General features: G+C 37.4%; 1 protein-coding gene across 2 annotated transcripts in view; it reads right to left on the bottom strand.

Annotated features, from left to right (window-relative positions):
* Positions 1 to 9,486, bottom strand: part of snx14 (sorting nexin 14) — a 36,911-nt gene extending 27,425 nt beyond the window's left edge. For both annotated transcript variants that reach the window (XM_053484181.1, XM_053484189.1), the window contains exons 1-4: positions 9,326 to 9,486; positions 3,219 to 3,361; positions 1,862 to 1,982; positions 1,690 to 1,763 (exon numbers count right to left, since the gene is read on the bottom strand). In XM_053484181.1, the coding sequence (XP_053340156.1) occupies positions 1,690 to 1,763; positions 1,862 to 1,982; positions 3,219 to 3,355 (332 nt within the window). In that variant the 5' untranslated portion in view covers positions 3,356 to 3,361; positions 9,326 to 9,486. The remainder of the gene's footprint in view (positions 1 to 1,689; positions 1,764 to 1,861; positions 1,983 to 3,218; positions 3,362 to 9,325) is intronic.
* Between the last annotated feature and the right edge of the window lie 3,467 nt (positions 9,487 to 12,953).

Here is a 12,953-nt window from a genome sequence, read left to right as displayed (position 1 = left end):
AAATATTGCAATGCACATAACATTATGGGTGACATATCAGAGTTCAAAAGAGGACAAATTGTTGTTGTGCATCTCTCTGGCGCAAGTCTTTGTGATGTATCAAGAGCCACAATATCCAGGGTAATGTCAGCATACCACCAAGAAGGATAAACCACATCCAACAGGAATAACTGTGGACGCAAGAGGAAGCTGTCTCAATGGGATTTCCGGATGCTAACCCAGATTGTATCCAAAAAGCATAAAACCACAGCTGCCCAAATCACTGCAGAATTAAATGTGCACCTCAACTCACATGGCCTCAATGTACATGGCCGGGCTGCTTTGGCCAAACCTTTGGTCACTCGTGCCAATGCCAAACGTCAGTTTTAATGGTGCCAGCAGCGAAAATCTTGGGCTGTGGACAATGTGAAACATGTATTGTTCTCTGATGAGTCCACCTTTACTGTCTTTCCCACATCTGGGAGAGTTATGGTGTGGAGAAGCCCCAAAGAACTGTACCACCCAGACTATTGTATGCCCAGAGTGAAGCATGAGGGTGGATCAGTGATGGTTTGGGCTGCAATATCATTGCATTTCATAGGCCCAATACTTGTGCTAGATGGGCGCGTCACTGCCAAGGACTACCGAACCATTCTATGAGGACCATGTGCACCCAATGGTTCAAACATTGTATCCTGAAGGCGGTGCCGTGTATCAGGATGTTAATGCACCAATACACACAGCAAGACTGGTGACAGAGTGGTTTAATGAACATAATAGTGAAGTTGAACATCTCCCATGGCCTCACAGTCACCAGATCTAAATATTATTGAACCACTTTGGGGTGTTTTGGAGGAGCGAGTCAGGAAACGTTTTCCTCCACCTACACCATGTAGTGACCTGGACACTATTCTACAAAAAGAGTCCGCTGTGCAGGACTTGTATCTGACAAATTGATGCTGTATTGGCCGCAAAAAGAGGCCCTACACCATGCTAATGAATTATTGTGGTGATCTAAAACCAGGCGTTTCAGTTTCATTGTTCAACATCTGTATGTATTGCGCTAATATTGTATCCACATGAAAAGTAACACCCCTACCCCAGCCTGTACATATACAATACAGTGACAAAATAACTTGAAGTTACAATATTTAGTATTAAGGAACAGAATTCCTCTTGAGGTAACAGAAGAAAGGGCCCCAAGTCTCGTGAGAATGTCCAATGTTGCCTTTTAAAAGATATCTGATCTGATTAACACTATTAACCTTAAAACCACCTAGGTTTTGGGTTCCCTTGTGCCCTGGAGTGGCTCTGGCCATCGGAAGCAGATACTCTGTGTGCTGTGGGTTCCAATGGGGCCTCCATGGATTAGACGTATTTAGCTGGCGCATCCCATGAGTGCTTGATTGGATTGGGATCTGTGGCGGTTGGGGACTGGGTCGGTGGACTTGGGGTCTTCGCCTGCTGGTTCCCGGCCTGTGTGCTCCCCCTTACCTTGACATGCACTGTGTTCTATCATTATCAAAGAGGCTTTCACTGGGCTTCATTAATAGGAAGTTGTTTACCATGTATAGCAGTCTAGGGGCGGTTCTTTACACAAGCGAGTGTGGAAGGGGCAGTTCATGAGCAGATTTATAAAGTGTGGCGTTTTTCATAGTTCACTGTAGACGCATTTCGCAGTGCTCCAACGACAATGCTGTAATACTCTACCTGTGTCGCCTGCACTTGGTCTTCCCACAAACTGCACAACTGTGGCCCTGTGGGAAGAGCTCCTGCTGCTGTTCCTACACCACACACACACACAAAGTAGGGACCGGGTCAACTTTCCCAAAGTTTTACCATAATTAAGGAATAACAACAACTTCTAAGCACATGGTCTTACTTTCTCTTTAGTCTTTATGGGAATAAGGACATTCGGCACGAGGCTGCTGGGACTGAGCGAGCAATAGAAGGTGATCGCTCCAGCAAGGAAAAACCAAAATACCATCAAGACATGGAGATACCTACAAAGAAATGGGGAATATAAAAACCTTAGGTATGATTAATATCAAAGTTTTAAATGTACACTTACTGTATAGTTCATAATCAATAATTTATTAATCATTAAGCATTAAATGCTAATAAAATCCTGTTTTCCTGTTTTATTTATTTACAGTTTTAAACCAATGAAGGAGAAATAGTAAAAAAAAAAAAAAAGGTTGTCGACAATGCTGCACCAATAAAAATACTGATAATGTGTCATGACAGGTTGTAGTGCAAGTCTGCCCTCTAGTGGTGGACAAATCAGTAAATCTGTGTGCTACGGAGTAATAGGGGGCAAAACAAACATTACCAGTTAATCAATACTTATTTAGTTTAATTCTTAATTGATTAATCATTAATCATTAACATTCATAGTTTATATATTTCATATTAAATATGAAAAATTAAGCCCGGTATTTAAATTTATTAACAATGCACTACTATTGTATTAGTGCCGTGTTAAACTTTTTAATCAGCTATAATAGAATACAGTATAAAATAGTTAGCTTTTATCTCTTTATAAGACAATAAATATACAGTACGACTTGTCACTTTAATAAAAAATTACAAAGTACAACATCCCCATAGCAAAAACACAAAAAAAGGGCATAAACACAAAGCTGAACAACGCACAGTGGTGTATGATGTCACCCCAGATTGGACTATTTTTATAAAACAGCACAGTGCGTTATTCAGTTCACGAGACAGCAATCTGATGCATGTTTATATGTAATGAATTAAACACTGAATGGTTGAGACGCAACGTTGTGGACCGCCAAGGAGACAAGATCTCATGTCACAGCTGTGACAAACAGTCGTCCTCTTATTCTCTTATCTCTTTTTTCCCTGTCTGGAAGACTTTCCTGTTGTGGGAAACTTTTTTTTCCCAGAGCTCTTCCACGTAAGATGACTATAACTGTTGAATAAAAACTGTACAAAAAAAAAAAAGTCTTTATCCGATCAATGTTGATCCGTGTTTAATGTTTATAAAATGTGTCTCTTATTAGTCTTAGATCACGTCCAGTGTCCAACATACAAGTCCCCGTACAGGTGTACGAGCTGTTACTGTAGAAATTGTAAAAAACTATAAAGAGCGTATTAATATTGTTTATGTTAAAACAGAAACTGCTTTCTAACATTTTATCAGATTTAAGCATTCAACCATAAACATTTTTACTAACAAATTATTTTAATACTTAAAATTTTCAATTACTCACCTGTTGAGGATTATGGTTGAGGAGAGCATGGAGATGAGCACGAAGCAGATGAACGGGTACTGCCGGCACACTTCCCTAATCAAGTCCACCTTCAGGCCCTTCCTAAGGGACTCGAGGAAGACTTTAACACCTGCCATGTGGATCTGTCGAAAGAACACTATGACTTCAGTAAACATTACAATGTATAATCTTAGACTTATTTCTTTTTATTTATCCTTCTGATTAATCGAAAAAAAGTTATAGACATGACAGTAGCATTTCCAACTGCAAGATAAATCACAGGTTTATATAAATGCTCTAATTCTAATTAGTTGCCGTTTCTATGGTAACAACTTACACAGGATTTAAGAGTGCAAGAAAATCTAGAGCTAATGATAATAACTGTTACTCAGTATTTAATGTTTTTAGATTTTCTACATTGGACAAAAAGATGTTGTGAAAAAGACTGTAGATTATGACCTGATTCACAGACATTTCACTAGAGATATGGAAAAATTTATTTAGCCACCCATCGTATTTTTTTTTGTGTGGCAATCCATGTTTCGTCTCACTGACACTGACAAAATTCATTTCTAAATTCTACATGTTTGCATTTGAGTTGGTAATATATGTTGCCATTCCTCTATCATCCTGCAGGTGGTGCACTATAAACTATTTGCTTAGTTTGTTTAGAATTGTAACAAATTGTAATGAGAAAAAACCCCACACGTAATTAAGATATTTGTTAAAAAAAAACGCGATACTAACAGAATTATAATCAAAATAAATTTGCCACCTTGGATACCGAGTACCGTATCAGACGATCCCTGCTGATTCCCATCCCTACCTACCACAGCTTTAAATATAACTATAAATGCATAAAAAAGTATGATGTATTATGATTTTAAAAAAGTTTGTGTTGGTAAACGACTGTAGTATAGGAGAAATAAAACATTTGCAGTTATTGGAAAACATTTAATCAATATCTCTATTATGTGCTCATACTTTATATGAAATTCTGGATAGACAGAATGAAAGGAACAGAGGTAAATTTATATTTAAGTATTCATTTATCTGTTATTGTTCCTCTGCTCAACTGCCTTTATTTTCAGCACTCACTCACTCATCTATCCCGCTTTATCCTGTGTTCAGGGTCACACAGGACCTGGAGCCTATCCTAGGAGACTTAGGGCACGAGGCGGGGTACACCCTGGACAGGGTGCCAATCCATCGCAGGGCACACACTCACACACTCATTCTCACAATGCCAATTAGCCTAATCTACATGTCTTTGAACTGTGGGAGAAAACCAGAGTACCTGGAGGAAACCCACCAAGCATGGGAAGTTATCTTCAACAACCCACAGGAAAAAGCTGCATGACTTTCGTATGCTTCATTTATAAAAAAAATAAAAATAAAAATAAAATAAATACAAAATCATCTCATCTCTTTGGCTTATTTATTTATTTAAAAAGGCAAAAAACATAATACAAATGTACAACATTGCAGCTGCTTTAACTACAAGTACACCTTTTTGTGTTGTACAAACTATTACTGTAAATATGTGAACTATGGAGAAATAGGATGCAAAACAAACATCACCAATTAACGAATTCTTAAATTTTTTAAAATCATTTTAGAATATTAAATTATAGCTTGTTCACGATTTCAACAATAATCTCCAGCCTCATCATTTAACTACACACACACACACACACATAAACACTTTTGTGTTTTCTTTAGTGTGGGATTCTTCCAACCACAACCTGATGAATACTTAAAAGAACTGTAAATATTAGGCATAAAATTGAGGCTTTGAAACCAAACAATGTAAGTTATGCAGATGTTAAACTAGCCATGTCAGATCGGAACCTAGAATACTTTACTCCCCTTGATCAGAATAAACTAATTTCACTCATCTCTTCTGCAAATTCATCAACCTGTATATTAGATCCTGTACTGATACATTTTCTTGAACAGATAGTACCAGCAATAACTAAAACCCCTGTTGAGAATAATTAATTCCTCACTCAGCATTGGGTACAGTATGTTCCAAAATCTTTTAAATTAGCAGTTATTAAACCGATTATTAAGAAGCCTGACCTCGACCCCTGTCAGCTGTGCAATTACAGGCCAATATCAAACCTCCCCCTTTATTCCCAAGATTCTGGAAAAGAAAGTAGCGGAGCAGCTATGCTCATATCTGCATAGAAATGGCATACATAAACTGTATCAGTCAGCATTTAGGCCTCATCACAGCACAGAGACAGCACTCGTTAAAGTAGTAAATGACCTCCTATTGGCCTTTGATCAGGGTTGTTTTGACACCATTGATCATAGTATCCTTCTTCACAGATTAGAAAATGTAATAGGAATTAAGGGTACAGCCCTCTCCTGGCTCAGATCCTATTTGACCGACCCGTATCAGTATGTAGACTTAAATGGTGATTATTCTGAATGTTCTCTAGTGGAGTTTGGTGTTCCACAGGGTTCAGTTTTAGGTCCACTGCTTTTTTCCCTTTACATGCTTTCTCTGGGCAACATAATCCGTACGCATGGTATTAGTTTTCACTGTTATGCTGACAACACACAGTTATATGTCTCAGAAAAACCTGATGAGAAAAACCAGCTTACTAAAGTTGAGCAATGTGTGCAGGACATAAAAAATTGGATGCTAATTAACTTTCTTCTGCTTAATCCAGATAAGACAGAAGTTCTAGTCATAGGACCACAAGCAGCTAGAAGTAAGATTCTAGATCACTCTGTAACTTTAGATGGCCTTTCTGTTCCATCAAGTGCAATAAAAGACCTCGGCGTGATTATTGATTCCAGCCTTTAATTTGAAGCTCATGTAGATAATATTACCAGGATATATACCAGGATATATATATGGTATATATTACCATTCTTTCACCTCAGAAATATTGCCAAGATAAGAAATATATCGTCGCTACTAGTTGAACTAGAAACTAGTTCATGCTTTTATCACCTCTAGGTTGGACTATTGTAATGCCTTACTGTCTGGTTGTTCAACTAGGTGCATAAACAAGCTACAGCTAGTCCAGAATGCAGCAGCTAGTCCTCACTAGAACCAGAAGATACGAGCACATCACACCTATCTTATCTTCACTGGCTTCACTTCATTGGCTCCCTGTGAAATTTCGCATTGATTTTAAAATACCACTTTTGACATATAAAGCATTAAATGGTCTCGCGCCGCAGTATCTGAGTGAACTGCTAGTGTCTTACGATCCGCCACGCCTACTTCGATCAAAGGATGCAGGCTGCTTATCAGTACCGCGTATTATGAAAACTACAGCTGGGGGCAGAGCTTTTTCTTACAAAGCCCCAAAGTTATGGAATAGTCTTCCAAATAGTGTTCGGGATTCAGACACAGTCTCAGTGTCAAGACCAGGCTAAAAACTTATTTATTTAATCAAGCATTTTTTATAAATAGATTAGCCTTACGTAAAGGAGCAGATCTGGGGGACTCATGGACGTAGAGTATTAGGTGAACTGGTATGTTTAGATGCTGTCCTCCCCACTCTCATTGATCACTCAGGTTTGCTGACGGTGAGGTGATTGTTTGCTTTACATCTCAGGGAGCCCTCATGTTTGTGTTTCCTTCTGGCTCTCCCTTTTAGTTATGCTGTCATAGTTAGTCCTGCCGGAGTCTCTGCTTGCACTCTACAGTAAATATACATTTACATTATACGACTGTGACCAGACCTAACTGTTATCTCTCCTCTTCTGATATCTCTCTCCCGCTCTTTCTCTTCCCTTTCTCTTCCCTCTCTCCCCCTCTCTCTCCTTCCCTCTCTCTGTCAAGCTACACATGACGTTCCTGAGCTGCCAGTGATCCAGACTCCCTCTGCCCTTCGGACCTGTCTGACCCATCCTGGTGCCCCGCTTCTGGTTGGAGATCTCTTCACATGGATAGTTCAGGACTGGAACTTTATACAAGTCTACCTGAGTCTTCAATAACTAACTGGACTCCATTTTAACATCAATTAACATCAACTGTTATGCTGAACTGCCTGCCAACTAACACACAGTATGAATGCAGGTCAATTCCTGCTCTCTGTTTCACCCAGATGAGGATGGGTCCCTTGTTGAGTCTGGTTCCTCTCAAGGTTTCTTCCTACTACCATCTCAGGAAGTTTTTCCTTGCCACTATCGCCCTCGCCTCGATTTTGTAAAGCTGCTTTGGGACAATGCCAATTGTTAAAAGCGCTACACAAATAAAATTGAATTGAATTGAACCTCAGTAACTGAGCAGATGTTTTAGAGTTTCATTTAAACACAAAATGAAGTTTAAAAGCCACATTTTGTCATAACAACCAAACGAAATAACCCGTTAAGAATAAAACTGACACTTTGGCCTTCGTAAAAAAAAAACTTTTCTTTTTTTTAACTGACTTCTATTTTAGGAGTAAAATTTAATTACACAGTCTGGGTATAATAACTGCATGAAGCAGCATCACGGCTATCGGTAAGTTCTGCATCAGTATCAGCTTACAGTGTTAATGGGAACAAAAAGCTCTGCAACGGTAGTGTGGGTAATGCTGGTAACCGGAGCTGCTAACATATTTATATATTATAACAGAGTTGCTAAAGGTATGCAAGAAAAATGTATATAGTTCATTTGAAATTTCCATATCTTAATCTATTTTAATAATGATATGCACATACTAACATGATCCACCTTAATGCATGTAAACACTCTTTCTCTGGTTTAAAACTAAAATCTTGTTTCATTGGTTGCATTAGCACACCCGATCCTAATTCGCTCTTATAAGGTTGTGACAAAATAATCGCTCGGCCTGTGACATAAGATACAGCCTCTTTTGGTATCTTTTAATAAGCCTTCCGGCTCACATTACTTCATAAAGAGCAGCTCCATCATCGATATATAGAATATACAGTATTTTGTTACTATTCTAAAAAAGCTAATAATTCTGTGCTGCCTGCCAATGTGTGAATAGTTTAGAGCACGCCCCCTGTAGGATTGTAGAGGAATGACAACACATACCACCTCAAATGCAAACATACATACAGTTTGTGTTATATATCATTCCTCACCGACTGTGACAGCAGGCAGAATCATCTACGCCAAAAAAGGGGTCCGTTAGACTGAGCTGATAGCTACTGAATTCCCCGCGTTAGACTGCTAAGCGTCTACAGAGAGACAGAAGTACGGGCTGCATAATGTTTAAACAGCGTGAGGAGCGCCAGCGAGTTGACCGCTCACTCAATTTGCAGATACTGATGATGAACAATAAATGAAAAATGACTGAACAAATGAAAAATAAATAGAATAAAGGGGGTGTGACAAGGAAGGCGGATTTCAAAATGTGTTTTCTCAGCTACTTAGTAACACACACACATTGTGCGGAGACAATTAATTAAACCAATCTAAACAATTCCTATCATTTCCTAAATATCTTTCAATTTATTTGTATTATAAGTTTGAAACATCTACTTCCGTCCCACTTTGGCAGCTATAACAGCTCCAACACTCTATCTGGAGGACTGACTGTCCACGAGATGTTGCAGTGTTTCTGTGGGAATCCGTGTCCATTCATCTGGTGGAGCATTTACGAGGTGAGGCGCTGATCTTGGACGAGAAGGAGCGGCTCGTAATCTCCGTCCCAGTTCATCTCCAAGGTTCTCGATGGGGTTCAGGAGGTTCTTCCACACACTGAACTCCTCCAACCAGAAAAATAAAGCTGAAAGCACAGCATGGTCCAAGATGTCTTGGTACGCTGAGCATTAAGATTAATTACCAGGCTTGGCCAGATACTTTTTTTTTTTTTTTTTTTAGGGGTGTGTGTGTTTATTTATAGAATCAACTACTGCACCTTCAACCAGTGAGAAAGAACATTTGAAAAGAAAACAACTCGAGAAGAGGAAAGTCAGCTGATAGTGACTGAGGAAGTCTGATCTGTCTAATCCCACTAACACTGGACAACAAGACTGGGAGGGGAAAACAACTCACACCCCGTGATAAATGTGTGTGTGTCATGTGTGATGAGTAAACTGTGACTAAATCAGGAATATGGCAGTTGATCCAGAATCTCCAATCTAGAGCTCGCGCAGCCACACAGCGCTGCTGGTGATAAAGTTACCTGATAAAAGTCTCCTCCTGCGAATCAGAGCCGCTCCGGACGATCGACACCGCATTCACTCACTGAAAACCTTTAGAAACTGGACATTTCTACATTTTACTGTAACTGCCGGTCAGCTGACAAACTTCAAACCTTTCAAGCAGATTAACGCATTACCGAGACCGAGGAACAATAATACGGAAGTAGCACGATTTCAAAATAAAAGCCCCCCAACAATTAAAAAAAAATTCAGTTCGTTTATGTTGTAATAAATAATCTGGTCATTTTGTCTGACATTAATATATACATTCCAGTTTTATAATTTTTTTATTTGGCATGCTTATGTCCTTGATACAATCAGACTGGCCTGGCAAGAGCACCAACACTCATTTATTATTATCATTGTAATTTTAAATTATTATTATTATTATTATTATTATTATTATTATTATTATTATTATTATTATTATTATTGTTGTTGTTGTTGTTATTGTTGTTGTAAGTAGTAGTTGTAGTAGTAGTAGTAGTGTTTTTATATTATTATTATTATTATTATTATTATTATTGTTGTTGTTGTTGTTGTTGTTAGTAGTAGTAGTAGTAGTAGTAGTAGAAGTAATAGTGGTTATAGTAGTAGTAGAGTTTTTGTGGTATTAATAGTAGTAGTGTTTTTTTTTATTATTATTGTTGTTGTTGTTGTTATTGTTGTAAGTAGTAGTAGTAGTAGGATTGTTATTATTCGTTGTTGCTTTTTTATTGTTGTTTTTGTTGTTATCATCATTATAATTGTTGTTATTTATTTTTATTACTTTTTAATTATTTTTTATATATTTTTATTTATGATATTTTTAAGCATTGTTTTTCTTTTTTGTTTGTCTTTTTTTACAACAGTACATTATTTAAAACAGAAATAAAACAAGTGTTTTCTGATGTACACATTAAGGACAGGAAGGACGAGGAACATGATGAGTTTATTCATTTACTCATAACTAATAAATAATAAAGCATAAAGCTGTTCTGTAACCTCACACATTTGATTTGACACTGTAAGTCTGTGATACTGTAAAAGCTTCAAGGATGCACTTCAGTAGTTGACCAGTAGAGGGAGGTATAACGCTGTCTTATCGGCTTTAGGTTTCGCGATAGATTTGTTTTTGTTGTTTGTTTACATTTCATTAATTTACTTTATTAACTTCATTATATGTGTATTGTATTTTAAAAGGCGCAATAGTACAAATAGAAATATATTAGGAATACAAATAGGAATAAACAGGAATTTATTATGTAAAACAATTATTTTGTTGATTCCAACTACAGTTTAAAATTTTTTAATAAAATTGGGCTTCACAGAACAGCTGTATTTATACTGAGATTAAATGACACACAGTATGAATACTTTTGCAAGGCACTGTAAATCACCAATGTGAAAAAGTAATTGCCCCCTAACTACCCTAACAAATACATGTCTATTACACATTAATTTGCAGAACTGCTTTAATTCAGGCATTTTCCCTAATAGATCCATTTTCACTTCCGACTCTTCCGTCCACAGAATATCATCTCAAAAAATCCTGAAAATTGTGTGAACCGTTTTATGTCTTTTAACCAGCTTTTTTCAGCTCTCTCATCGACACTGTCCTCTGTCTATTTCTAATGTTGGTATCATAATCACTGACTTTATGTGAAGTGAGCGAGTTCCACAGGGTCCTTTTGTTACTTCCTGTATGACCTGGTGGAGAAATGTGATTAGACCAGACACTTCAGTGAGGATCCATCACTGTTGAGAGATCGTGACCGTCAGTGTTTCACTAAAGTCTCAAAGCCATACAGTAGGAATGATTTTTATCCCTTTCCCAGAGTCATGTAGCTTCCTTTCTCATTTCTTCCTGAATTACCTTTGATAGCGTCTCAGTGTGCTAAACTTTTACCCTATACCGCAATGCTGGAAAGGTTCTATTAAAGTGCTTAGATTAAACCAGGCAGGCGGTAATCAGGCCCGTGTGTATGTGTGTGTCTTTACAAACACAGCCAAATTATTAATTCAATTTGTTTGATTGACTAACTAGGGGGGGGCATTTACTTTTCACACCATGACATCTTGTTTTCCTGGAATAAATATATAATGATTATTTAAAATTCTATCTTGTCTCTTGTCTTTGTCTTACTCAAAATATGTTATGAAAATATGAAACAATTTAAATGCAGTAAATGTGCAAGAAACAAGATGGGAAAATACATTTTCAGGATATTAGTCTGTGAAATGCAAAAATTGTGTGTTTAGTGTGATAAATGAGCTTCTTGGTGTTTTTCTCGGGAGAGTGTTATGGACTGTGACTAATTTGCAAGTATGTGACATTTTCCCCAAAATCGCGATGAATGTGGCATCCCACAGTATTTCTGCTGATTTAATATTGGCTAAAGATTAGCAGCGATAAGATTAGCTGCATTATTGATGGTGGTGATTCATTGTTGTCATTTAAATGTTTTTTTTTTTAGCACGATTTCACCAAGAAGCAGCAGGTGCTTGTTTTTAGCATATTATTTGATCTTTATATCATGTTTAACACCAATGAGTATTGGTGGCTCAGTGGTACGTTTCTTGTCTGCCATCCAGAAGGGCCCAGGTTCGATTCCCGATTTCCAAACCCTGGACAGTGGATGCAATACCGGTCCCAAGCCTGGATAAAATGGGAGCGTTGCGTCCAGCCGTAAAACCTGTGCCAAGCTGTTTTGAGGATCGAATAGTCATGACCCCTCGAAGGGAGCAGCCGAAAGACTACAACATCCTCTTTAACACCAATGACTATGTTCTACTTCTTTTATTTATTTTTCTTCATACCTTGCATTTGTGAACTAAATTCTAGATGTATTTTGTTAGTCAGGACTCCAAAAGCACCAACAGTGACTGCCTGGTTTAGGCTTGAGGGGTTTATCACTGTAAACTACTGTAGATTCACCCGAGCTGTTACTGTTATAATGCCTCGACTATTTCTTATTAGGAGTAAAATAATGTAAAATCTTAGTTTTAAGTACTGTATCTTTTGCTCTTCATAATATTTTTATCCCTTTTTTTTAATCCTGCATATTTGATTTACTCATTCGTTATTTAAATGTTTTATATCCCAGGTCAGGCGCAAGAGAGCAGGAAAATGTACAAAAGACTGCGTTCCACCACTAATGATGACCTGATGTTATAATTTACAAATATCAGAGTTGAAAAGTAACTAAGAACAGTTACTTTATTACTGTATTTAAATGCATATTTCATGTATCTGTACATTACCTGAGAAGTTTTATTACAGGATTCTTTTTACTTTTACTTCTCTACATCATACAGGAAGTATCTGTACTTTTACTTCATTACATTTATGCATGCGTGTTGCGTTACATAACCTCTGTCTGTTTAAAATTAGAAGCGGAGGTTTTTTTTTTAATTTTAATTCATAATCTATCCTTTATTTTACCAGAAATGTCCCATTGAGATACATTATCTCTTCTTCCAGGGAGTTCTTGTACACATCGAACATACAATGGTAACACATATAAACATAAGACATTCCAAAAATGCAATGAAATAAACAAACACGGATTAAAAAGACAAGCAGATGGGAATTCCAAATGTCAAAAAGAGACAGAGAGCATGAAAACA

This window comes from Clarias gariepinus, chromosome 2, assembly GCF_024256425.1.
Source record: "Clarias gariepinus isolate MV-2021 ecotype Netherlands chromosome 2, CGAR_prim_01v2, whole genome shotgun sequence".
In the NCBI taxonomy this organism is placed as follows: Eukaryota; Metazoa; Chordata; class Actinopteri; order Siluriformes; family Clariidae; genus Clarias; species Clarias gariepinus.
The sequence above is the reverse complement of the archived record's forward strand: the minus strand, read 5'-3'. Positions and strand labels throughout refer to the sequence as shown.